Source organism: Myiozetetes cayanensis, unplaced genomic scaffold (assembly GCF_022539395.1).
Source record: "Myiozetetes cayanensis isolate MyiCay16 unplaced genomic scaffold, myiCay2020 scf17, whole genome shotgun sequence".
Classification (NCBI taxonomy): Eukaryota; Metazoa; Chordata; class Aves; order Passeriformes; family Tyrannidae; genus Myiozetetes; species Myiozetetes cayanensis.
In genome coordinates, this window is record NW_026087378.1 from 11,174,341 (window position 1) to 11,199,663 (window position 25,323).

General features: G+C 44.9%; 2 protein-coding genes across 5 annotated transcripts; both read left to right on the top strand.

Moving 5' to 3' along the window:
* Positions 1-1,322: 1,322 nt before the first annotated feature.
* Positions 1,323-21,044, top strand: TBC1D9B (TBC1 domain family member 9B). 3 transcript variants are annotated; one of them, XM_050311979.1, is made up of 22 exons: positions 1,323-1,489; positions 3,656-3,766; positions 5,675-5,793; positions 6,806-7,034; positions 7,674-7,932; positions 8,561-8,768; positions 8,902-9,114; positions 9,264-9,425; positions 10,032-10,182; positions 10,587-10,801; positions 11,546-11,663; positions 12,059-12,344; positions 12,895-13,024; positions 13,227-13,325; positions 13,988-14,056; positions 14,850-15,090; positions 15,375-15,440; positions 15,586-15,657; positions 16,072-16,122; positions 17,197-17,244; positions 17,691-17,797; positions 18,575-21,044. In XM_050311979.1, the coding sequence occupies exons 1-22, from the start codon at positions 1,372-1,374 to the stop codon at positions 19,265-19,267; spliced, it is 3,765 nt and encodes a 1,254-aa protein (XP_050167936.1). In that variant the 5' UTR covers positions 1,323-1,371; the 3' UTR covers positions 19,268-21,044. The 3 variants fall into 3 exon arrangements, with proteins under 3 accessions (XP_050167936.1, XP_050167937.1, XP_050167939.1); XM_050311980.1 differs by having other exon boundaries at positions 16,090-16,122; XM_050311982.1 differs by lacking the exon at positions 16,072-16,122 and having other exon boundaries at positions 1,324-1,489.
* An 805-nt stretch (positions 21,045-21,849) lies between these two features.
* Positions 21,850-25,259, top strand: MRNIP (MRN complex interacting protein). Of its 2 annotated transcripts, none has more exons than XM_050312088.1 (7): positions 21,850-21,909; positions 22,000-22,059; positions 22,181-22,278; positions 23,464-23,533; positions 23,821-23,963; positions 24,210-24,312; positions 24,556-25,259. In XM_050312088.1, the coding sequence occupies exons 1-7, from the start codon at positions 21,850-21,852 to the stop codon at positions 25,114-25,116; spliced, it is 1,095 nt and encodes a 364-aa protein (XP_050168045.1). In that variant the 3' UTR covers positions 25,117-25,259. The 2 variants fall into 2 exon arrangements, with proteins under 2 accessions (XP_050168045.1, XP_050168046.1); XM_050312089.1 differs by having other exon boundaries at positions 24,210-24,297.
* The last annotated feature ends 64 nt before the right edge of the window (positions 25,260-25,323 follow it).

Genomic DNA, 25,323 nt, shown 5'->3' on the forward strand with positions numbered 1-25,323 from the left:
CATTCCCGCCTCCCTGGGAGCTGGGCAGTAAGCACTGAGATGGCAGATGTCAACGTTTTCTGCTGTTGTAACACTTTCAGAGTTTGCTGGGAGGCTCTCTAATGGTTTTTGAAACAAGAATAGCGGTTCACTAAATTACTGAGAAGCTGCTCTGCAGCCAAGAGATGGGAAGGAACTGCAATTCCTTCTCTCCTATTTGCTGCAAAGATCATCCTTGGACTTGACCACAAGCTTTGTGTGGGCTCTTGAGCTGCAAAACAAGGACCAAAACGAACTGGCTGCCAGGAGGGGGATGCTGGGACCCCCCCACCCTGGTGGGGCATGGGCTGGCTCGCGAGGCTGAGATGTTGGAGGTATCTGAGAAAGTTGGGGCTGTTCAGCCTGGAGAAGAGAAAGTTGTGTGGAGACCTCAGAGCAACCTTCCAGTATCCAGGGAAGTCGGAGAGGGACTCCTCATCACGAACTGTGTGATAGGATAATGAGTAAATGGTGCAAATGGAAATAAGGGAAATTTAGGTTAGATATTAGGAAGAAATTCTTTATTGTGAGGGTGGTGAGGTGATGGCACAGGATACACAGGGAGGGTGTGGATGCCCCAACCCTGGCAGCGCCCAAGGCCAGTTTGGATCAGGACTTGTGCAGCCTGGTCTACTGGGAGGTGTCCCTGCCTCTGGAAGGGGAGGACTGGGATTAGATGATCTTTAAAGTACCTTCCAACCCTTAACATTCAAGGCTTCTACAGCTGCAGAGGTGGGGGCACCAGAGTGGGAGGCACATTTAAATAACCTGCCTTAGCTGATGGCAGCTTCAGTGGGTCCCACAGGAAGATTTTTTTCATTTGCGTGACGATGTTTTGCTACATCAGCACGTTACTCCCAGCAAATTCAAGCCTCCCTGGCCCAAGCATTTTAGGTGCAGAGGAGGGGACCGACAGCCCGAGGGCGGCACAGTGGGGTGGCACTGGGAGGTGGCACAGTGTGGTGACACAGGGAGGTGGCACAGTGTGGTGACACAGGGAGGCGGCACTGGGAGGCAGCACTGGGAGGTGACACTGGGAGGTGGCACAGGGAGGCGACACAGGGAGGTGGCACTGGGAGGTGGCACAGTGGGGTGGCACAGGGAGGTGGCGCTGGGAGGTGGCACAGGGAGGTGGCGCTGGGAGGTGGCACTGAGGGCTCTCCGGACACGGGGCTCGAACCCCCGACCCAAAGAAGCGGCGGCCGTGAGGGGGCCGGGCCGCCAGGGGGCGCCGTGCGTGCGGGCGCCATGCGGGCCCCGTGACCCGGCCCGGCTGCTCCCCCCGCGCCGCCGCCGCTCCCGCCCCGGCCGGGCCGGCCCCGCTCGGCTCCGGGCGCCCCGCTCTGCCCCGCCATGTGGCTGGGGCCCGAGGAGGTGCTGCTGGCCGGCGCCCTGTGGGTCACCGAGCGCGCCAACCCCTTCTTCCTGCTGCAGCGCCGGCGGGGACACGGCAAAGGGGGCGGCCTCACGGGTGAGGCGCGGCGGGGACGCGCCGGGCCGGGCCGGGCTCCGGGGGCGCGGGGAGGGCGCTGGGGGGGCCCGGCGGGGCTGGGCCGGGGGTGTCAGCGCTCAGGGGCTGCTGCCGGGGAGCACAGATAGCTAACGGGGTGCTTCCCGTGTGGAAAATGGCTCCTCAGCGCGGCTCGCGTTGCCTGGGATTATTGAGGTGGTTTGTTTTGTGTGTGTGTGTGTTGTGTGTGTTTTTTCAAGATTCGGAGGCCGGCGGTAAGGCGTGGTTTGCGATTAGTGGCGGTGTGGAGGGTGTGCTGTGCGAGGGCCGGGGGTGAGGCTGGGTGGGTGGCAGCCCCTTGGGAAGGACCCCGTGTTTGTGTGTGGGACAGCTCGTGTTTGTGACAGATGTTAAAATAACGCGGCTGCCACCAAGGCGCAATATTAACAGCAACAAAAAAATCCCCTCACCTTTAAAACATCCCGTTTGTGTGTAAAATGCTTACACGGTTATGTGAATAACGTAAGTGCGTGTTTCGCGCTTGTGAATTACAGGCAATGCCTTGTATTGGCCCATTTAAGCAAACATGCAAACTAAGAAATGAGGCAGCTGATAAACATCCTCAGCATATTTTATCTTTTCACAGTGTTCAAAATTATTTTTAACTGCTCTGTTTGACGTAACGTAACTTACCTGTGCAGTGCTGCATGTAGGCCTACACTTCTATTCTACAGTTTCTACAAGAAGAAATGACATCTGGTGCTATTCTGGAGACATCTAAACTGATGTTGAAATGAATGGTTGAAGCTTTGAGCCAGTTTACTTCTTGAGCTGGTTTAGCTCAGTGAGAGAGTCTCTCCAGAGCTCCAGTGGGTTAGAAGCCACGTGTGCTCCTTGAGGAACTATACAGTGACATCTCTGAGTTAGAGTGGGATATTCAGCCAAGCTGGAAAAGTGTTTAAGTTGCTGTCAACCTAAGGTTCTTAAATGTTTTCTTACCAGTCTTTGTGTCAATGTTTGACACGGTCACTGCAGTCACAGGAAGGATTCAGAATGACCTTTTAATCCATATCCTGCCTAAAACTGTACACAAGAAACCCGGAGCCCAAGCTGAGATCCTGCTGTGCTGGATCCATCAGTGTTTGTTTTAGGGATTGCCAGATGAGCTTCCTGTGGATGGTGTTTCTCTTGACATGCAATCAGTGGTATATTCCTAATCTATTAATTGCATCATGGATAGCTGAAGGAGATAAGGGGAAGAAGTGGCATGTTTCATGATAAGGAATGAGTACATGAGTACATGATAATGGCTGAGTACAGTTTGCTCAGGCTTACCCAAACCATGGGAGCTGGGAATTGAGACTGGGCCTGCCAGATGCTGAGCCATGGGGCCAACCCTCCTCCCTCTCCAGGTTCTGATGTTAGAAAACTTTTAATCGTGAGGGTGTTGCAAAATTAATTTGCATTAAAGATGCTCACAGTACGTTACCTAGAATAACAAAGCAAAGCATCATCTTAGAGATTTTTATTTATCCAGTAAATAGACTTAATTAAAAAATGGATTTGCTTTAGAAAGTCTGGGGACTTGTCAGCATTTACTCTGGAAATGCTTCCTTTTTTATTGAACATTATATAAAAAATATTTTAACCTCTGTATTACCAAATTTTGAGTCACTGTCATCTTTGTTTAATCAAAGTACTTCTAGAAACATCCCTGAAATAGGTGAGCACCAGTTTTTCTAGATCTATTTGATTCTATTTTGGATGAGTTGTCTTACCTACTTTGGCGTAGGGGATGCTGAAAGATACAGCGTTGAGAACTCTTAAGTCTTTTAGTTTGTTAGCCTTAAAAATGACTATTCTTAACAGAAACCCCACAGAGGAAAATACATTTCACTCTCATTAGAAAACTATCCTAGGAAGGCAGAGGATTATAAATAGGTTTAGTAGGCATTTAATTGCCATCTAAACTTTTTCCATTACCAGGGGGACGGTCTGCAGTTGGTTTATAGGTATTTTACCTGCAGTGACTGGATGTGTGTCTTCATTTTCTCGACCAAGCTCTTCCATCACACCTGCAGACTGGGAGCATCAGCGTCTTTCTGTAGTGATGACCCTATATTTTTACCCAACCCAGTTCTTCATTTTGGTATTGGATTGCTTAAATTCTCTCTCTTTGCACCCCAGGTCTCCTTGTGGGAACCCTAGACGTGGTTTTGGATTCCAGTGCCAGAGTTGCCCCGTACCGTATCCTGCACCAGACTCAGGACTCTCAAGTGTACTGGGCAGTGGCCTGTGGTATGTGCTGATGTGACTTACTGGGGACTGGATTTGGGTTATTCCGTTGCCTTTTTGGTTCAGATGTTCAGTTATCCCACATGAGAACATCCTGTGACTGCTCAGGAAACTGTCTGGAGCTTCTGATGGGGTGGTGAAAAATGCCGAAAATGACAGAACTTCTCAGTTTGTTCAAACTGCAGCTGAGGAACTGAAGGCTCTGCAAAAGGTTCTGTTGCTGCAGATATTAGGAATTTTCTTTCTTCCAAGAGGTACCTGTTTGCAGTGTCATAGTGAGATGGTTCAGAAGATAAAGCCATGATGACAGGATTGCTGTGGGATGGTGAATGTTGTGCTAAACCTGCTTACCAGGAGATTGGCACAAGATGGGAACATGTATTGTTGTTCAAGGTGCCAGAGACTCTTTGGAGAATCTCTACTGTCTTGATCCGATCTTATTTTTCTGTATTTCTGGCCTGTGAAATAAATTAGAATAGTATTTTTTTCAGCATCAGGGATATTTGGCCTCTTTTACTTGAGAAATGTAATTGCACCCAAATGAAATTTGATGAATTATTCTACTGGAATAAATATGTTGTCTTCAGCCAAAGTATTTTTTTTATCATATCTGGTTCTCATTTTGCTGTGGAAGTAAGAGTACTGGCATTCATTTAAAGCTGTAAATGTATATGTCTCTCTAGTTGGAAAATACAAATATTTTATTTGCAATTTATTGTGTGTAAATGCTAGTGGGCAGCAGTGTGGTCACACACGCAGTGTCAGCCTTTCAGCACTGTGTTCTTGTAACCCTCTTTGTAGGAATTGCAGACTTTTACTCCTTCATGCATGTCATTCTAATGTTGTTCTTATAAAGATGTCAGTTATTGAGGCCAGGCTTATTTTAGCAATTTCTCTGCTGTCACTTGGTGGGAGATGCAGCTCATGAAACAAAACAGGACGCAGACTTCATTCCCTGGCTGTTGTTGCTGAACCTGTGGGGCTTTTCCACAAAAAAAAAAAACAATTCTGTGACCTTAAAATAAACCATTTTGTCTTACTCAAAATAATTTGTGCTCTAGAAACGTTGTCAAATGCTGGGATAGATGTCAAGTAAACTTATATGCAGAGGCAGCAGAACAAACATTTGTTGTCTAATCCATTGGGCTGGACACACAAACCCAAATTCGTAGCCCTCTGCAGGGAAGTTCTATGCCAACAATATAGTGATAGCTGTCAATAGAGGGGAAGAAACCTTTTAGCAAACACAAATCTTTGAAATGATTAATGGCAACTAACTAAGGCAACTTTCTGTAGGAGAGTTCTTTAATTTTGTTACAGATTGAAGCTTATCCTTTGTGAAGTGTTGTTCACTGTATGGTTAAAGACAACTAACTATTTGATATAAAGTTTGCTGAGAAGTTGTTTGTGGTTTTTTTTTAAGAAAGCAGAGGACTTTCTGACATAAATATTTTGGTTGCTCTTTGGTTTGGAATTGTGTGCTCCCTGCTGACCATTGCCCCTGGGAAATGGAACCTCTTTGTAAATGTAAAAAGTTCAGTTCTCAAATTTCCAGGTACTTCTGATAGTTCATTATTTTTGTTCCAGAATACCAGGAATAAGAGAGTACTTCTTAACTGGAACATAAGAATGCCTTTTGTCTGGGGAAAAAAGCTGTGTTTGGTGTGCATTGGCAAATAGGATGATCTTTTGGTTGTGTGCTCGTTATCCTTGGTGGCAGTGGGGACATTTTATCAGAAACATAATGTTGGTGTACTTAAAATATCCTTGACATGTACCCAGTCGGTGTGTTTGATTTATCCTGATCACTGTTCAGTAGTTATTAATTTCCTGCTGTGAACTTGGAGGAAAAAAGACCTTGTTCTAATTTTTTTTCCTTGCTCTTCTCATCATCTTTCTGCCCTTACCTAGGCTCATCTCGTAAAGAGATCACAAAGCACTGGGAGTGGCTGGAGAATAACTTACTGCAGACTCTGTCCATCTTTGACAATGAAGAAGATATCACCACCTTTGTCAAGGGCAAGATACATGTAAGTGACAAGTTTCCCTGCAGGACTTCCAGATCCTGAGAAAGAATGGGGAGATGGTTTTGAAGATTTTTTCATAATTATTTATCCTTTTCAGTCGTACATAGCTATGGAGTTGCCATGGAACACACACAGCATTGTCATCATCAGGTCACAATCAGAACTGGACAAATGTGTTTGGGGGGGAAAGGCGTGACCAGTAGATCTCAAGGAACAGCCTGTTTATGATGCTCCTACTAATTACAATATAATGCCTCTTTAAATTCTAGCTGATTATGCCTTTGATGCAGGAAGAATGTTTGACAAGGTTTCACCTAGTAACAAATGCAGGAGAGAGAATTCTAGTTTGCCAGCAAAGTACTTGACCTGCCACACTGGTCTGAAAGGCATCTGGGTAAAGGAACTGCACCCCAACTTCCACTGTCTTTCTAGTCAGACAGGTGACTCTTGTTGTGCACTTATCACACTTCAGACTCCCAGCCCACAAATCCTCTGGTGTAGAGGTTTATAAATACAGTTCTTTATTGAACAGCAGAAATTTGAGTATTTTTCAGCTCTTCTGTCAGATTCTTTGTATTTTCTGTACGTGAGAGAGATTGTGGTCATTTGTGTTTCCTTCTGGCCAGTCAGGATCTGACAGACTGCAGAGTTCTGTCCTTCCTGGTAGATGATCACCTTCCCATTGAAGAAGCATGTATGCAAGGGAAAAGAGACTCCAGTTCTGCAGGGTGTTCCAGGTGTTCCCAGGCCAGCCATGAGGAGCTCAGTCAAACGTTAAACATGAGTGCTTGTGGCATGTGCTCAGGTGTAGATCCAGATCCCAGACTCCCACATTATCTGACTGCCCTTTCTGCTTGTCTTTCCTGTTTCTCTGACGTGACAGGACTGAAACTGCTGGGTCCTGTTTCTTTTCTGTGTCCTCTGGATTGCTGCTGTGACCCTTTGCTGTACATTCTGCCTGTCAGCAGGCAGGTTCCCTTCCAGTTCTTCCCTCTCTCCTCCCATGTCCTTTCAGGGCATTATTGCTGAAGAGAACAAGAATGAGCAGCCCCAGAGTGAAGAGGATCCAGGTAAATTCAAAGAGGCTGAACTGAAGATGCGGAAGCAGTTTGGGATGCCCGAGGTGGAGAAGTTGGTCAATTACTATTCCTGCAGCTATTGGAAGGGACGGGTACCCAGGCAGGGTTGGCTGTACCTCACTGTCAATCACCTCTGTTTCTACTCTTTCCTACTGGGCAAAGAGGGTGAGTTATGAGCCTGCAAGTTGTTTTTCTGTCATTTCCCGTGATCTTTTTGAAGCAGTTGATGTTTTGTGTGAACTCCTTTTTAGGCTGACATTTTTTTTCCTTTTAGGAATCCTTGAGCTCTGGCTCAGCCCATAGATTGCTCTCACAGGCTGTTTATACTGAATGCTTGAGTCATTTTTCAAAACATTTCTCAAGATGTGCTCAAGTTTTATTCAAATTGGATTACTTTTTAAAAGTTTTACTCAGACTGGATTAGAGAACCAAGGCGTATTTTTACCTTGGTGAGTTTTATTTGGTACAGCTGCCAGGACCCCATATTTACAAAGCTTGAGCTCCTGAGTGCAGAGCTAATTTGCTGGAAAGAATTAATGAAAACTTGAGTAATTGTAGTTGAAAGTGTTTACTGGATGGGAGATAGTCCTTTTGGAAGTGCATTATTTCTAGTCTAGTTAATCCCAAAGATTATTTCCAAGTATTTTTGGAGAACCCAGCAAAAGTATGAAGAATTGCCCTTGTGTAAGAGGGGGGAAGAACATTGCTACACTGAGACCTTGGTAGCTGCCTGACCTTCATTTCTGATTGATTGCTGTTTTGCCTCAAATTGTAATAACAGTATTTTTAAATTTTTTTCCCCAGTTACACTGGTGATCCAGTGGGTGGATGTAACCCAGCTAGAAAAAAATGCTACACTGCTGTTCCCTGAGTGCATTAAGGTAAACACGAGGGACAGTGAACTCTATTTTTCCATGTTCCTCAACATCAACGAGACATTCAAGCTGATGGAGCAGTTGGCCAACATTGCCATGCGGCAGCTGCTGGATAACGAGAGCTTCCTGCAGGACAAGTCTCTCCCAAAGCCCAGGAAGCCTCTTAAGAACATCTCTGCATTAAAAAGGTATATGTTTGCAGCAGTGAGAAAAGAAGATAGACAGTGGAGGACTGTAATAATAAATCTGCATTACTTTGTAGCTCCCAGGTGCCACTGGGGGTTTTCTCACTCTAGGGGCTGCATCACTTATTTCAGCCATTAGCCCTCTGCCTGATGTCTTTTATTCCCGTCCCCAACTGGAGCTGAATTTACACACACCCTCATGACCTTCTCATGCATGACTAGGCACTGTTAGAAGGATTTTTCAGCTAGAACCTGCTGAAAATCCTATGTTAAAAAAAGTGAAAGAAGAAAATTACACTGGTCCCTTTGTCTGAAGTTGAAGGTTTATAAATAGTAACACAGAAACATATTGTAAAACATCCTCCCACTGTGGGCTCTTCTCTGTAGTGTAGATGCAGCATTTAAGTTTTGCAGATGCACTTGCATATTTTTATCTTGCGTTGCAGGACATACCTTGTCGGTGAGGCATGTCTGAAAAAAGGAGTCAGGATGGCATTTCAGTTAGAGAAAAGAATACTGAGAATACACAGCACAGTCTGAAGGTTGTGATTGGAACTTAGCATCAGTGTTTGAGTGGGTTTTTCAAATGAGGAAAAAAAACCTGTGGGTACTACCCTTTACTTTTCCCCAGAGACCTGGATGCTCGAGCCAAAAATGAGTGCTACCGTGCCACTTTCCGGTTGCCCAAGGATGAATGCCTGGATGGACATACAGACTGTACCTTGTGGACACCATTCAACAAGACCCATATTCCTGGCCAGATGTTTGTTTCCAACAATTACATCTGTTTTGCCAGCAGGGCAGAGGAGGCCTGTCATCTCATCATTCCTCTCAGGGAGGTGGGGATTTCTTAGCCATATATTGAGACCGCAGGCCTTTCTTGTCTTCTGTGTGCTTCTGTCTTTTGTGCCGTGCTTTGTAGATGATGGAGAAACGTGCTAGATCCAAATGGCCCTTGTCTTTGTGTTTTAGGTGACAATAGTTGAGAAAGCAGATAGTTCCAGCGTCTTGCCCAGCCCTCTGTCCATCAGCACTAAAAGTAAAATGACTTTCTTCTTTGCCAACCTGAAAGACCGAGATTTCTTGGTGCAGAGAATCTCTGACTTCCTGCAGAGAACACCATCCAAGAAACCATGTGGCATTGACAGGGAGTGGAAGTGGAATTTGGCTGATGCCAGTTGCGAGGTACTAAGGAAATAGGTGGGAGGAACTTTTCAGAGCAATGCTCCTTACAGTGTGTTAGCAGAGCTTGTTACCAGCCAGTGCTATCTCTGCTGGCCATTAGCAGAGGAGGAGGCAGCCTGAGCTCAGACACTTTCTGTTCTGTTGTTCAGGAGGTTCCAGAGCTGCCTTCCAGCAGCCCACTGGCCATCAGCCCCATGTCTGCTCTTGGCCATCGACCCGTCAACTTCTGTGCTGGGGAAGTGCCAACAGCCTCACAGGGACTGCTCAAACTCTTCAGAAGGAACTCTGAGGAGCTCTCTGGACCCAAAGGGGTAAGTAATATTTTAATGTAAAACAATTAACTTTAAAAGGTTTGCAGTAGGTTGCAGATTTCCTGGTCTCCTCAAAGAATGAAAATGCATTTTGTCTCTGGTCAGTCCTGCAGTGTCACTGCTGTGTCTGTCACGGGGATGGTAGTGCATAAATGGAACCTAACCCTCAGCTTACTTTGTCACTACTGACACACCTGAGATAGTTGACTAGAGGCTGAGAAATTAGTATTGCCAGTGTTATGGGATGTGAATTCATGGCTGTGAAGAACTACTTTTCTTCGGATCAAGAGAGCAGAGAACTGGTATCTCTGCTTGTTAATTAATCATCATAGTCCATGGTTCTGCTTGCATTTATGTGGAGATTTACAAGGTGTAGTGCCATTGTACAGCCCGTGTTAGTGTTGGAAAGACTTGACTTTAAGCAGGGTCAGAAATGATTCAGAACAGGGGAGATTTGCATATACACCCTTCCGAAAAAAAGAAGATTTAAACGTCACAGTCCATTTCTCATGTGAAGTGCAGGCCTGAGTATATGCAGAAATCACCTGTCCTACAAACATAAAAATGCATTAATCTGCTAAAATAGCCATATTTGTTCCTATGAAGGCAAAGGAGAAGATGAAGGAAGAGTCTTGGAACATTCATTTCTTTGAATATGGGCGAGGGATGTGTATGTACCGCACTGCCAAGACGAGGGAGCTGGTGCAAAAAGGAATCCCAGAGAACCTTCGTGGAGAGCTGTGGCTCCTCTTCTCAGGTAGGATGTTCTGCTGGATATTTTGACAGCTAGCAAGAGTAAGCTTTCTGCTCATCTCAAGGGAAAAGGTATGAATCTTAGCTCATTTCAGAAGAAATTAATGACAATTTGACTCCACCTGAATGATATTTCATGGTGGGTTTTTTGCCAAAAATATAGTCATCACAGTCATGAGATAACTTTCTTTATGAGCCTAGTAGCTGCTTGGCCTCCTTTGTCTGTGTTTCATTGTTGGAACCAGGACTCTAACAAAGTGATTTAATAATGATTTTTTCCCCATACTTGCACATCTGTTTGTAGTTGATGAATTCATGCGGTGCTTCTTGGCTCCCTCATCTCTGAAACTGTGGGCATAAAATCAGTATTCCAAAGCTCCAGAGGTAAAGTAATATTTGTCATTTCAGGGGCTTGGAACGAGATGGTGACTCATCCTGGTTACTATGCAGATCTTGTGGAAAAGTCAATAGGAAAATACAACCTTGCTACAGAGGAAATTGAGCGAGATCTGCACCGCTCTATGCCAGAACATCCTGCCTTCCAAAATGAGTTGGGAATTGCTGCCCTCCGGAGAGTCTTAACAGCTTATGCATTCAGAAATCCAACAATTGGGTACTGTCAGGTAAGAAGGAAGTCTAAACTTGTTAGTCCTACACAGTGACCATGATTGACTTGGTCGTTTTCTGTAGTTTATTTGTTCAGTTTCAAGCTTTTCCTTCGTGCTGTCCATCTGGTGGTGGGACAGTAGGAAAGAAGTCGTTATGTTGCAACATCTCTTAAATACCTTTTGAATAAAACATTTAAATAGACTTTTCATATGGTTGTTAGCTATAATGTCAGAGTCTTTACTAGTTTTCCTTCCAGAGCTTTCCACAGTTCAGCAAAAACATCTTCTGGTTCATTAAAAAGAGCAGTTAACATAAGTGGTGTTGCACATGGGCAGTATATTGAAAATAAAGCCAGTTGCTGGTTTGTGAAACAACTTGGTGGAAATTCAGGTTCGTTTTGTGTATTGCTGTGGTATTGGAGGTTCTCATTATGTTCTGTTTTGACCAAATTGTTACCAAGCTTTTTATGAAAACTCTGAAAATTATTCTTAGTCACATTGTTTTCTGAAAGTGCTTGACAAAAGGTCACCATATTATTTGCTGCCTCACAAAAAGAGGAACTGAAAACAGGAAGGTACATTGGTTTAAGGCCATCCATTGACTCAGATACCGATAAGAGCTGGAAATAGATGTGACTCTTAGTGACAGTTTGCTGTATGCATGGTTTTAAAGTTTAGCTGGTGTGTAATGGCAGAGGTTTCATGGAGACCTTCTTGTTTTTCTCCTGTCCCTGTGTATTTGGCTGTGCTGGCCCACAGGCCATGAACATTGTCACGTCGGTGCTGCTGCTCTACTGCAACGAGGAAGAGGCTTTCTGGCTCCTGGTGGCTTTGTGTGAGCGGATGTTGCCAGACTACTACAACACAAGAGTAGTGGGTGAGTCTCTGTCAGATTCCTGCTGGAGCCTGGATTTTCAGCTGCAGTTGCACCAGCATCTCCCAGGAGCATTTTGTTGTTCAGACTTAATTAAATGTGAAGCATTTTAAAGATGAGGAAGCACAACCCTGTTCCATTTAAAGTCGCAGGTGTGTGATGGAGACATAGGAAAGAGACCCTACAGGCTACCAAGGTAGTAACTACCTTGTAGTAACAAGGAATGTGTAGTAACTAAAAGAAAATTAAATGAGTGTCTTTATTTTAGTTCTGATTCTCGGAGACTTACATGAAATTAAGAGAACTCACTCTGTTTTGTTTAGTATTTTGTTAGCTTGGGTGTAGTACCATGATACCACCAGTTTGAGTTCTACTGTTGTTTCTTTTGTCCATTTCAGGTGCATTGGTGGACCAGGGGATCTTTGAAGAACTTACACGAGAGTATCTTCCACAGCTGTCAGAAAAGATGCAGGACCTGGGAGTGATTTCCACCATATCCCTTTCCTGGTTCCTCACTCTCTTCCTCAGTGTGATGCCCTTCGAGAGTGCCGTGGTCATTGTCGACTGTTTTTTCTATGAGGGAATCAAGTTTATCCTGCAGGTGTCACTGGCCATACTTGATGCCAACATGGAGAAGCTGTTAAAGTGCTGTGATGAAGGTGAAGCCATGACTATTTTGGGCAGGTACCATTCACTGTTCTTATTTATAACTGAATAGTGACAGTGCCCTTTTAGTCATCCTCTCTTTCTACCTAATTCTGTTACACAGCAGGTCACAGATAACACCCTAAGATGAAACTTGAGCTCCTGAGAGGTTTACTGTTGCTTTCTACAACAGCTGAAGTTAATTGTTAGCTCAGCTATGGAGCAATCCCATGTTTCTGGAATTGTTTGGTTTGCAGCATAATAAATTCCTGTGTCTCAGTTTGAATTTGAACTCTCGAAGATTGTTTATTTGTAATTCACATAATTCTGCTCTGCTATTAGGAAAAAGTCCTGGCAGGAATTGCCTTCTAGAAAAATAAAACTTTGTCAAGAGATATCTCTGAAGTCTTGTAAATGTAAGATTTTATTGTTTGAAATGGGAATCTTTTCTATGTGCAGCAAGATATTCAGCTTATGACTAGGAGCCCACTTTCAAAAGAGTAGATACCCCAAAAATAAGGTGAAAATCAACTTTAATTCAGACACTGATCTCAAGGGTCTTGCATCTGTTCTCTTCTTACCCCCACAGATACTTGGACAATGTAGTTAACAGACAGAGCGTCTCTCCCCCTATTCCTCACTTGCACGCCTTATTGACGAGTGGAGATGATCCACCACAGGAAATCGACATCTTTGAACTCATCAAAACATCCTATGAGGTGAGGCTCTGGCTTAGTTTTTTTACCCAAGAGATTTTTCTCTAGGGAATAGAGCTCAAGTTTTTTCCCCTCTTGCTGCTGGTAAAAGGCGGCTAGTGGGTTGAGATCATGTCTGAGGGGATAGTACACTTGTTAAAGGACATGTTGGGTTGTTCTTTTTTTAGATGATGATGTTGACCTGGTCTGCTTCCTTTTCTTGTAGAAATTTAGCAATCTGAAGGCAGATGACATTGAACAAATGCGTTTTAAACAAAGGCTGAAGGTGATCCAGTCTCTGGAGGATACAGCCAAGAAGAGTGTGGTATGTGACTCCCAGATTGAATGAGCTACCAAATGGCACAGTCATGGAATGTGTTTTGCTGTGAGCATCAAGAAACTTTACACTGTAGCTGTGGCATGGAGTGAGATAACAAACACTTGTAGGCCTTGTTGTGGTCTCCATCATTGCCTAGTGCTGTCTGTTTTTACTGCTTGCCTGGAATCTTTGAGGAAAAGCTTGCAAGCAGATAATGATTTTACTGCCATTTAGAGAGCATGCAAGTGCATTAGAGAACTTTACAGAAGGCTTCATGGCCTTTCTCTTGCCATTATCTCCCATGTCCCAGTGGAGAACATTTCCCAGGTGTTTATTTCACTGTTGTTCTTCAATGCATCCGACTCAAACGTCTGAAGATAAAAACAAGAGGAAGGGTCAACACAGCCTGCTCAGTCAGGTCTGCACAAAGAGGACAGAAGCACAGTGATATTTTTTCTAACTAGAAATATCAGCAGTTTCTTCTGGACTGCAAACCATCTTCCTGACCTGTGTCCAGGGATATTAAAATGGTCATGTTTCCCTTCCAATCCTGTGTTGTATTTCCTTGCACTTGGTTTCTTCTATGTTGTACAGATTTTTCAGTGAGTTGCATTAAATTTTTCTGCCTTCAAAATGAATTGTTTACTCTGTTTTATCCCTGACTGCAGGTCCGAGCTGTGTCTGGTGACATCGGTTTCTCTATTGAAGAACTGGAAGAGCTGTATGTAGTGTTCAAGGTAAGAAGCAAGAGTGAGGAAGAATGTTCTGACACAGAGAATACAGATGGCAAAGTAAGTTCAAAGGGAAGCAGTGACTTCGCTTTAATCCTTAATGTTACCTATCAGAACAAATGGGACATGCTGTTACACATGGTGCCAGTAGGACTGGCCCTGTTACTATCTGAGTGATTATTTTTCAGTTTTTCCCCCCAAAGATGGCCAAAACGCATTCTCAGTATTTGAATGATACTTATTCTGAAAGAGACTGTTGAGTCAATGGAGAGGAGTGTCACATAACACTTGTAGCAGGGAGCTAGGATTGACTGTACCTCAGTTTTTATTCTCAGGTTTTCCATTTACTTGTTCTGTAACCATTTACTTGTTCTGTAACTGACAAGATTACTTCAGGGCTTTGCCTCTATTTGTCAGGGTATATCTTTTTAAAAGAGTGATATTACCCAACAGCATTTATCAAAGTCATTGCAAACTCAGTTGCATTGTACTCAGAAAGAGACTTAGTTCTAAAACCTGCATGTTCCCTTTGCAATAAAGCCTAAGCATCATTTTGTTAAAACCTGAAATCATGTTTTGTATTTTTTCCCTTTAAATCTTTCTTTGTGTTTTTCCTGAAATCGCCATCTCTTCCTTCATTTCAAACTATTTTGTAGTGAAGTAACACTGGGAACAATGAGGGACCTAAAGCGTGCCCTGCAGTGTCTCTGCTCACCCAGTGCTATTCTTGAGCTGTAACAAAGTCTCCACTCCTGTGGGTCACTGTGAAATCCCACCTGTTGATCCTTTCCCCCCACAGGCCAAGTACCTGATGAGCTGTTACTGGGGGAACAACCGTGCCGCCGCCGCCCGCCGGGACCAGAGCCTGCCGTACCTGGAGCAGTACCGCATAGACATGGAGCAGTTCAGAGACCTGTTCATCAGCCTCACCCCCTGGGCCTGTGGGGCACACACACCTGTCCTAGCAGGGCGGATGTTCCGGCTTCTGGACGAGAACAGGGATTCTCTCATCAACTTCAAGGAGTTCGTGACAGGAATGAGTAAGTGGTGTTTTTGGAGAAGATTGCAAAAAACGTTTCTGTTCTTCTCCAAGAAGAGAACTAAAAGGAGATAATTGTGTGTACGCTGTCATGAGGGGAGGGTGAGAGGAAGCCTCAAGCTGATCAAAATACACCTTTTTGGTGTGGATTTGCTTCTGCACTGGACTTTGAGCAGTCAGCGTTTCCTCCTTGTATGGGAAATCGTTCTGGTTTGAGCCTGTGAGTCAAGGGTGATTCTTTATCCTAAGTGCTATTTTTCTTGACCTTTTTTTTTTCCTTTGCAGGTGGGATGTACCATGGTGACCTCACTGAAAAACTCAAAGTACTGTACAAACTGCACCTGCCTCCTGGTGAGTGATTGGTTCTGTAGATTGCTGCTACTGAACACGGTCTGTTCTGACATGCAGTTGAAATGGGATGCCTCATGAGTTTCACTAATGAAGTGGGGGATACTGCTGTTCAGTTAGCTTAACATTTGCTTCTCTGTGAATACAGCTCTGAATCCAGAGGAGACAGAATCTGCTTTGGAGGCCACAAGTTATTTCACGGAGGATGTGACAACAGAAGGTAATGGAACACTGCTGCCTTTACCTCTCAGTTTAGGCAGGAGTTGCAGCAGAGATCCACGTGCTGTGGACAGTGATTTTGTGCAAGGCATGGTCTCATGCTGGCAGTGTGTTAAGATTGCCAGTGTGTTTGAGCTTGCTGTCTTTGTTGCGTGATGGGGAAGAGGTCTGGAGCTAAAACTCCTCAGTGCCCATTCCATGCAGGATGCAGCATGCTCTGAAGCACAGTCATAGACTGCTGAGGAGGAGCAGTGTGCTTTCACCAGCCCCTGTCTCCCACCACGATTTAGGTTTTTCATGCAAGTCTCATTGTCTCTCTTGTTTTTGTTTCCTTCTCTGTGTCTGTCTATGTCTGGCTTTTTCTTCTGTTTTATCTGGGATATTGTCCCCTCAACCCCTTTTTCTGCTGCTCAAGTATCTCCTTTTGTCTCAGAGCTGGATATCTGCCTGCACTGTGAGTCTCAAGGTCAGTTCATGGGTTATGTGCATGCATTGAGCATGACTGTGGTGCTGATGCCACCTCCCAGCACCAGTGTGCTGATGTAAATACTCTGAAATTGTTGCTGCTGCTCCTCCTTTGTGACATTCTCACAATTAATAAAGTGCTATAAGTAATTAAATATCTTTCAGTATATTCCACCTATTGAGTTTCAGCCCTGGTCAAAATAGGTTTTGTCTGGCTTCTTTCAATGGAATTTATCTCACCCTAGAAACTGGTGGTTGAAAATATGCTCAGAATAAACTGGGGTGAAGTGCTAGGCTTGCTGGCCTGTGTAGGTGATCCCTGGAAGGTATTTGAAGGAATTTAATTTAAATTTAAAGGAATTTAAAGGAATAAGGATGCATGCCACTGAATTGAAAAACTGTTAGTAGACTAGTTGACTGCATTTCTTAAAATACAATTTTAGGGATTGTCAAGTAGGAGGTCAAAGTATGTCAGTCATGCTAAATGTTTACCAAAATACAATGCTGCTTAAAAATTACAGAAGTACAAGAGGTATCTGTGCAGTTGGTGCTAGGTGGCTAAATGAACAGAGTTAGAACCAAGATTTCCCATTTACTCCAGTGACAGTGTAGGGAACCAGAAGAGAAGTTTGTGAAGTTAGACTGCGAATTGCTCCTCAAGTGTCAGTTCTGTCAGTGAATAGTGGTGAGTGTAGGTATTAGTCACATATGTGCTCAGTAGTGGTTTGGGGTTTTTCCATTCATTATCTTGCTTTGGATGACTGAACTTCCTTGTCTTTAGGCCATCACATTGCTTAGCTGCCTTTCATATCTGTGTTTCACCCTTAAGAGCTCTGCCCTCTATCTCAGCTCTTCAACCCACTTTTTGAGTGTGGCTCTTTATCCAGCTCATCCCATCAGCCTCTTGCTTCCATCCTATTCTGTTCAGTCCTCTAAACATGATGTGGGAGTGTGAGATCTAACTTGTATTAAATATATTCTTGTATAATTTTATATTGAGTTGTCAAGTTCTTTGTTTATTGTATTGCTGAAAATCAGTTATTAATTGTTATTTTATAATTCCATAATTTTTTAGAAACCCAAGAAGATAAAGGAAGGAGAAATGAGAATGGTCCAGAAAAAGGTAATTTCATCATCCATTACACCACATTCTAGTCTTGTCTCTCTCATATTATGAACTGTTCACTGTCCCATGCTGATCAAGGAGACCTTTCAGTGTCCCCTGTGGACAGAGGTGAAGTGGGAGGTGAGCTGGGAAATAGATGTCCTATGCCTTCCTGCTCCAACTCTTGTACATACCAAGATCCCAGTGTTTGTAAATCATGCTGGGTAAGTTGTCAACTCATAGAGTTCATTTATGAGAAGTCAAGCTGATGCAGCACTGTTAAAATTTTTGCTCTACTGATCTGGATCGGATAAATCAGCAGAAAACAACACAGCATTCCTGGTATATGCTTTCCTGGACTGTCAATAAAACCTGCTTCCAGCCTGATTTTTGCTGGCACAGCATTCACTTTTTAAGTCTGAAACCATTAACCACCTCACTAGTGGCTTGTTCTTGCCTTGCAGAGGAGAAGGGTACCAGTCCTCAGGACTATAGATACTACCTAAGAATGTGGGCCAAGGAAAAAGAGTCCAAGAAAGAAACCATTAAAGACCTTCCCAAAATGAGCCAGGTAAGAAGTGCCATGTGATGGTTTCCAGTTTAGTGGGGAATTCAGCAGGATGTGCAGCCATTGTGCCAGCATGCTCAGTCCTTGCTTGCAGCTTGTCCTGCTGTTCTGGTCTGGTGAACTTCAGAACCTCTAATTCCACACGTTTCTGTTGAATTCCACGGTGGACATGGGCAAACTGCTTTGTTTCAACCAATCAGATGTATTGGATTCCTCCCAGACCAATTTTTCCTGCCAGAACTGCAACCTGTGTTTTCCCTCCCATGCAGGGTGTCTCAAATATGCCATCAGTCACAGAAACTTGTTTGGCTTTTTTGGTTTTGCCTTGCCTCGGGTTACAGCTGCTTGGTGGAGAGTGAAGAATGTGGTTACAGAAAAGAGAGTCAGATGACTGGTGTGATCTTTTCTGCCTCTAACTTCCTTGATGGGTGCTGCATAAACCAGTTTGTAAATAAATGCTTAAGCAGCTGACCACAGAAGAGTAGCAGAATAGAAGTAAAACTTCAGGTTTTCTCAGCTGTGAATATGTGACTACTCTGTTCATTTGCCAGCAAAAAACCCACCCCTGTTAAAATGCCAGCTGTGTCTCAGTGTAGCCACTACAGCAGAGAGAGGGAGTTTGCTGTGTCCGACTGTTCTGAGTCAGTACAGTCAGTTGCCACTTACTTGGTGGGAGGCAGATAAACAGTGAGTCATTTCAGATGGTGCCTGTTGCTTCACCAGCCACTGAAAACTTTTTTCAGCCTGAAGTATGATTTTTTTGGTCTTTGTCTTTTAAAGGAACAGTTCATAGAGTTATGCAAGACCCTTTACAACATGTTCAGTGAGGACCCCGTGGAGCAGGAGCTGTACCATGCCATCGCCACTGTGGCCAGCCTCCTCCTGCGAATTGGGGAGGTTGGCAAAAAGTTCTCCAACAGGCCCACGAGGAAGTCTGAGGACTGCAAAGCAAACGATACCCAAGATCCTGTGAGTGAAGAGGAGTCGCCAACATCTGATCAGAGTCAGAATTCGGCAGTGGAGCAGCAACCCCGAGCTGACCATGAGGACAAAGCCAGTGTTGATGCTCAGCCTGAAAAAACACAGCAGGAAAACCAAACTCTAGGAGATGTGTCAGGGGAAGGACAAGGCTCTCCTTTACAGCTGCTATCAGATGATGAAACCAAAGATGATATGTCCATGTCCTCCTACTCCATGGTCAGCACAGGCTCCCTGCAGTGTGAAGACATTGCGGACGACACCGTCCTGGTGGGCTGTGAGGGCAGCGGTGCAGCTGCCAGGTATGGCAGCACCATTGACACTGACTGGTCCATCTCCTTCGAGCAGATCTTGGCCTCCATGCTGACAGAAACAGCCCTTGTAAACTACTTTGAGAAAAAGGTCAACATTCTCCAGAAGATCAAGGATCAGAAGAAGGTAGAGAGGCAGTTCAGTTCATCCAGTGACTATGAACTTTCCAACGTGTCAGGGTGAACTCAAGAAAGCAGGAGTTGTGTTTTGGAGATAAAACAGGAAGGTAATGTGGCAGATGGCAGGATGGCTTGGTATTTTCTGTTTGGGGTTTTTTTGTTTAATCAGAGACCAGTAACTACACAATTACAATAGATTCCAATTCATAAGGGGCTTCTGATAGTGACTGTTTTGTGTAGGTGCTTCTTTGGCTACTCTGGCTGACAGAATTAGATTTACATTCTCGAGAGCCATTAGAACCTAATAGCCCCTGACATATAGAATTACCACCATAAATTATGCATGTCTGCCTTTTGCTGTCTTTTATTTTAATGAAGTTTTATTTCAGACAGTAACTGCTCCTTGCCTGCCCTTGTTTGCTGTAGGTTCCTGGGTAACTTGCACAGCAGATGCAGCCTGGCTTGAAACCATGCTCACCTCTGGCTGCCAGTCCGAGAGCTAATGCAGTGTAGTCGAGTGCTGTAGGACCCTGACCTATAAATAATCTTGTAAGTCCTTCTTGTAAGCTGTTCTGTGACTCAGCAGCTATAAAGCAAATGTACCCCACTGCTCCCAGCACCCTCAGATCTAAACACAGACATTGCTCAGACCTTCAGGTTTCTTTCAGATGTGGTTTGGCATTTTCACAGTGTACGATCACTTACTTTCTCCTTCAGCATTCAGGAGTTTTCAGACAAACCTGGTTTTCTAGCATTTGTTTTTCTAATCATCTGAAAGCCATTGGGTTTAGTTTGTCTGGGAAGCCACAAGCTCCTTGGCCTCAGTGCAGAAGTAATACTGAGTCAATCAGTGGGCTCATGATGGTTATGATGAGGGAATAAGTTCCTAAATTAGAAGTCAGTGAATCAGCCTCAGTGTTCCAGGGCAGTGGCACACTGGTCTGCTGGGCTTTCCCTATCGGTGCATTCACTGTTTATTGCTGATTCTCCATTTTTACTGGCTAGTGATGAGTCCAGTTTTTAGGTGGACCCCTAAGAATCCTCTGATCAGTCAGCCCTCACAAATGCTCGGGGCAGGAAGGTGTGCAGGAGTGTTGTGCCACTCACTGCTGCTCAGTGTGTCCTTTCTGAAGTCCAGCAATGGACATGCTCTTAGAAACTCCTGCACATCCAAGGGCATTTATACCTAAAGAGAAAGAATTCAGAGCAGCATGGCCCTCTGCCATCAGCCCCCTATGGGAAGCCTCAACACTAGATCTTGTTCCAGTTGGAGTCAAAATAACTGGGAGACCGAGGGAGTGCTCTTTTAAATCAATTAAAACCAGAGGAAACGAAAAGTTGCCCTTCTGGTAGCAAAGCATGTGCTCCAAGGAAGCAGAATTAATGAATGCAGTTACTACAGATAAACTCATCTCAGCACGCAGGCAGTGACCCTGCAGGGCCAGGGGGAGAGGCACTGCTGCTCGGGCAGAGCAGACCCCGCACTGAAGGCAAGGTTTGATCCAGCTTTTGGCTGGCATTTGGAATAAAAGGGTAGGAAGGACACGTACAACATAAGGGTAGGAAGGACACATACGTGGATGTTCCCATTTAACACTACTCGGTGTGCTACTCAGTGTTAATTCATCCTCGTGACATTCTCGGTGTGTATTCACAGCTGGTACATATTTCTTATTTCTCTGCCCCCTCTGTCCTGTATCACCGGGGAGCAGCCATTAGTAAAACTGCTTTTACTAATTATTCAGTAATTTATTGTAATTTTTTTAAAGTACAAATAATACATGTGATTTTACACTGTCTGTCTTATCTGTCATGTATTCAATAAATGAACCAGAATCCTACAGGCTATTTGGCTGCCTTTTATTTCTCTCAGCTCATGGAATATTGCTGGTTCTTTATCCAGGGTGGTTATTGAAAAGAGCAGGCTTGGTGGGACTGCAGTGTGACCTACCTTCCTTTCTTTTCTTTTTCTCTTTCTTTCCTCCTTTCTTCTTTTTTCCCCTCTTTCTTTCCTTCTTTCTTTTCCTTCTTCCTTTCCTTCTTTCTTTTTTCTTTTCTTCCTTCTTTCTTTCTTTTCCTTCTTTCTTTCCTTCTTTCCTTTTTTCATATTTTATTTCTTTCTTCTTACTCATTTTTGGGTTTACATCTTTTTTTTTTCCTCTTTCCTTTTCCTTATTCTTTATTTTCTTTTTTTTTTCTTTTCTTTCCTCACTTCCCCCTTCCTTCCCTCCCTTTCTTTTACCCTCTCTTTCTTTTCTCCCTTTCTTTCCTCCCCTTTCTTTTCCCCTCCTTTTTATCATTATTCCATACACGTTTTATACAACGCAGGCTGACACAGTTTCAGGTAGGTGCAAACCTGGTGACTCTGTAGCTTCGAGCACCACGCGTTTCTCCCTCCTGGGAGAACTTTACTTGTACTAACTCACAGCCAGCCTGCCCTCAGACTTATATAAAGTCCTGTGTGGCTCTGCGGGGAGTCTTCCTGCGCGGCGGCGGCTCCGGGCGGTGAGTGGATGTGTTGATCCGGGATTGTCCCCTCCGTGTCCCCCCCGTGTCCCCTCCGTGTCCCCCCCCCGTCCCCCCCCGTGTCCCGCCGCGGTGGCGCCGCCGGGGGGCGCTGTGTGCCCGCGCGGTCACGTGCCCGCCATGGCGCGGCCGTTCCGGGTCTTGCGGTGCTGCCGCTGCCGCCGCTTCCAAGTGCACCCGGTGGGGAGGGATGGGGTGGGATGGGATGGGATGGGATGGGATGGGGGCTGCGCGCCCTGACCCCTCACTGACCCCCCTGCGCCCTCGCAGGTCAAGCGCAGCGGGCAGTGGAGCTGCAGCGTGTGCGGGCAGCGCCAGGCCCTGCAGAAGGTGAGGGCGGCCCCGGCTGGCGCCTCAGGGGTGCCCGGGGGTTCTCTCCTCTCAGCCCCGGCTGGCGCCTCAGGGGTGCCCGGGGGTTCTCCCCCCTCAGCCGCTCCCTCCTTCCCTGCAGGTTTACGGGCAGGGCTCGGGCCCGGACTGCAGGCGCCACGTCCAGAAGTTAAACTTGCTGCAGGGAGAGGCAGAGGAAGCGCTTGGCTGGACGTCTTGGTACGGTGTTTAGTCTTTATCTGTGTGTTTCTTTTAATGTGCTGCAGCTGATGCACATACACATTGGGTGCCCGTTTGTTACCCAGTCTGAGCTCACCGGAGGGTTTTCTGGCCTGTTGTGAACCCCAAGCCTAACCCAGTCTTGTCCTCACCTCAAAGGAACGAGCTCTTCGTTAGGTTAAGTGTCCCAGCATGTTTCTTTTGGCAAGAACTTTTTTTCAGGTAAGTTTGGTTGATCAATAGCGTGTGTTGGTCAGGCCTTTATCCATCAATATGTACAATAGGGTTTGGATTTGTTGTGTTGGTTTTTAGTTTGGGGTTGGTTGGTTTGTTTTGTTTGCTTTTTCTTATGATAATGACCTGACTGTGGAGATGTCCATTTTACAGATTACATTCCTCACCAGATAACATCCTCAGAGAGAAAACATCATCCACTCAACATAACTGTTGGCATTTAGGGGGTTCACTACACTGAATCTGTTGAGTAGTCACTGCTGCTATTGATACAAGACTTGTTTAGTGCAAAGATTTCTCTGTAATTACTGCTGGGCTGGAAAATCTGAGTAGCACCTTCCTGTTTATTTCATTCTCTAATCTCTTTATAAATCGTTTAATCTTGAACAGGTCCAGCTTCCTTTTTACTTGAGGTTATTTTCAGAAATCAATCAAAGGTAGTTACATAACTTACTTGTGTGTACACAGTGCTTCAGGGTTAAGCTCCGGGAAGAAAACTCATTGTTTGTCCACTTTATCAAAGAGGGTTGCTATTTTTATTCTCCAAAAATTGTGAAATTCAAAACATTGCAAAATAACTTCCCTTTTTGCTTGGTTTCTTGGGATATAATTAGTGAGTTTAAGCTGTTGTCCCAAAGAAATGCTGTTATATGCCTAGTTATGCTCAATTAGAATTTATCATTTCATGATTAGTGGCTTTAGATCAAAGTATTTGTGTAGAAAGAGTTACCTACTAACCAGATTTTTTCAAGTATTTGTCAGTATATATTGCAGATTCTTCATTTGGCATCAGCTTTTATGTAGATCCCGGTTTTTCAGACGTGCCTCCTATCTGGTGTCCCTATCCATGCTTTCTATCCAATCCCTTGTGATGTAACTGGATGATTTGAAACCTGTGAATCAACAGACAAGAGTGTGTTCTAGAAACTGTAGCTTAAACCTCTGTTTTAGGTGCGTTGAGGACTCTGTAAATGACAGCAAAAACAGAGCAGCACAACGTGAGGACAGTTTGGTCCAGCAGGTAAAACCCCTACAAAGCTGAGGTAAATACCAACCCATTCTGTCCAAGGTGAATCCAGTGAAACCAGTGATACCTCTGTATGGGAAATGGTGATGGAATCAGAGAGGCTCCTGCAGAGAGAGAATGAGATGTACATGGAAACTCTGCTCCACTGGGAACTGAACCTGGGAATACGATACAGGGACGTGTCCTGAACTGACTCACTTGAGGCACTCAGTGCATGTGTAACGATGCCAAAAATGAGAACCCCGTGTTATGCTGTTTTCAGTTACTCTCCAATGTTGTAGGAGGCAAGCCAGACGTCAGAAGGGAGCCGCTGGAGTAAATATCTGGACCAGGAGAGTGAGGATCAGGAAGACGGGGAGGAGGAGGCAGCTCTAGCAAGGCAACAGTTCTGTTCCCAGAGGAAGAACACTGTGGGAGAACAAAGGTACAGAGAGAACTTCGTTTTGCAATTTCTGCCCCCGAGTGGTGACACTTGTTTTGGAAGTGTGGGAGGCAGTTCATCTCTGAGAGCTGAACGAAATACAGGTTGCAGTGACCTGAGCTGAGCAGAGGATTGGTGTTTGGGGATAAAACTTGTCTTATTGCTAGAGCCCTGCACTTTATGAACCTCTCTGGTGATCTGTGAAAGAGGAGCTAATCTGTCCTCTTTGTGAATGGTTTTCTTGGCCAGGAAACATCGGAAGAACTTCTTCTCCGGTGATGTTCTGGAGCATGCAGAAGAAAATGGAGTTTTCCAGCCTGTCTACCAAGCCAAAAAGGTTAAAACCATGGAGGTATTTTAGCTGTAGAAGATGCTTCTGAGCAGTGTTCTCTTGACCTCTTTTGTGTCATCATAATTTTGAATTTTTGTGAGTCTTTCTCTGCTCTTCTATTTGAATGACTGGGGAGAAAAAAATTGTGTTGGGGGTTTTTCTCTGAAAGGTTTCAGTCAGGCAAAGCCAATGTCACCTTTAATGCTCCTGTGCAGCCTGGCCTTGTGATCTGGATTTATAACAAAGCCCTCTTCCTTCTTACAGCGCAAGAAATGCTTTGCAGCAGAGCCTGATGGGGCTGACAGAGATGCTGTTCCTGGAGGCAGGGTAGTGCCTGCTGTCTGTGAGGCTGCAGTGCCCGAGTTCAACACACAACCCCCAACCACCTGTGCCAAACCATCAAAGTGGGGGAAATTTCTCCCATCTTCTGACAACTCCAGTGAAAACGCTGCAGGGGCGACCTTGTCACTGTGGGAGGGCAGTGGAGGTTTGAGGCTGGACAGCACCACTGCAGCGGGTGCTGGTGGGGCCAGGAGATGCTCAGAACAGGCTGGAGAAACTCTGCCTCAAGGTACAGGTTTTGAATTTAAAAAGTGTGTTGCCGGCACTGAGAGTCTGGCTTTGAAATTGCCCAGCACCAGTTGCTCAGCTGAGGATGTGTCCAAAGAACCTCAGAGCCACTCAGAAACCACTGCAGGAAGGTGCTGTTTGGATTACACCAGGAGGGCAAATACCCTTGTCAACTCTAACCCTGGGCCAAAGCTGAGCAATGTTTCTTGTGAAAAACTCTTCTGCACAGAGGAGGAGTTTGATGATGATCTCTGAGAAGTTCAGACATCTCTGGCATTGCTTTCTTGTCTCTATAATGTATGTCAAGCATGTGGCACAATTTGTAACTGAAGGGTGCTTCACTTTAAGCCACTCTTAGAACTGCACTAATAAAGGTGTTTACTTGCTTTATGGTTGTATTTGGGGAGGAGAGACCATTCCTCTCAGGTTACAGTGTTGTCTAGCAACCTCAGCAGCTAGAAA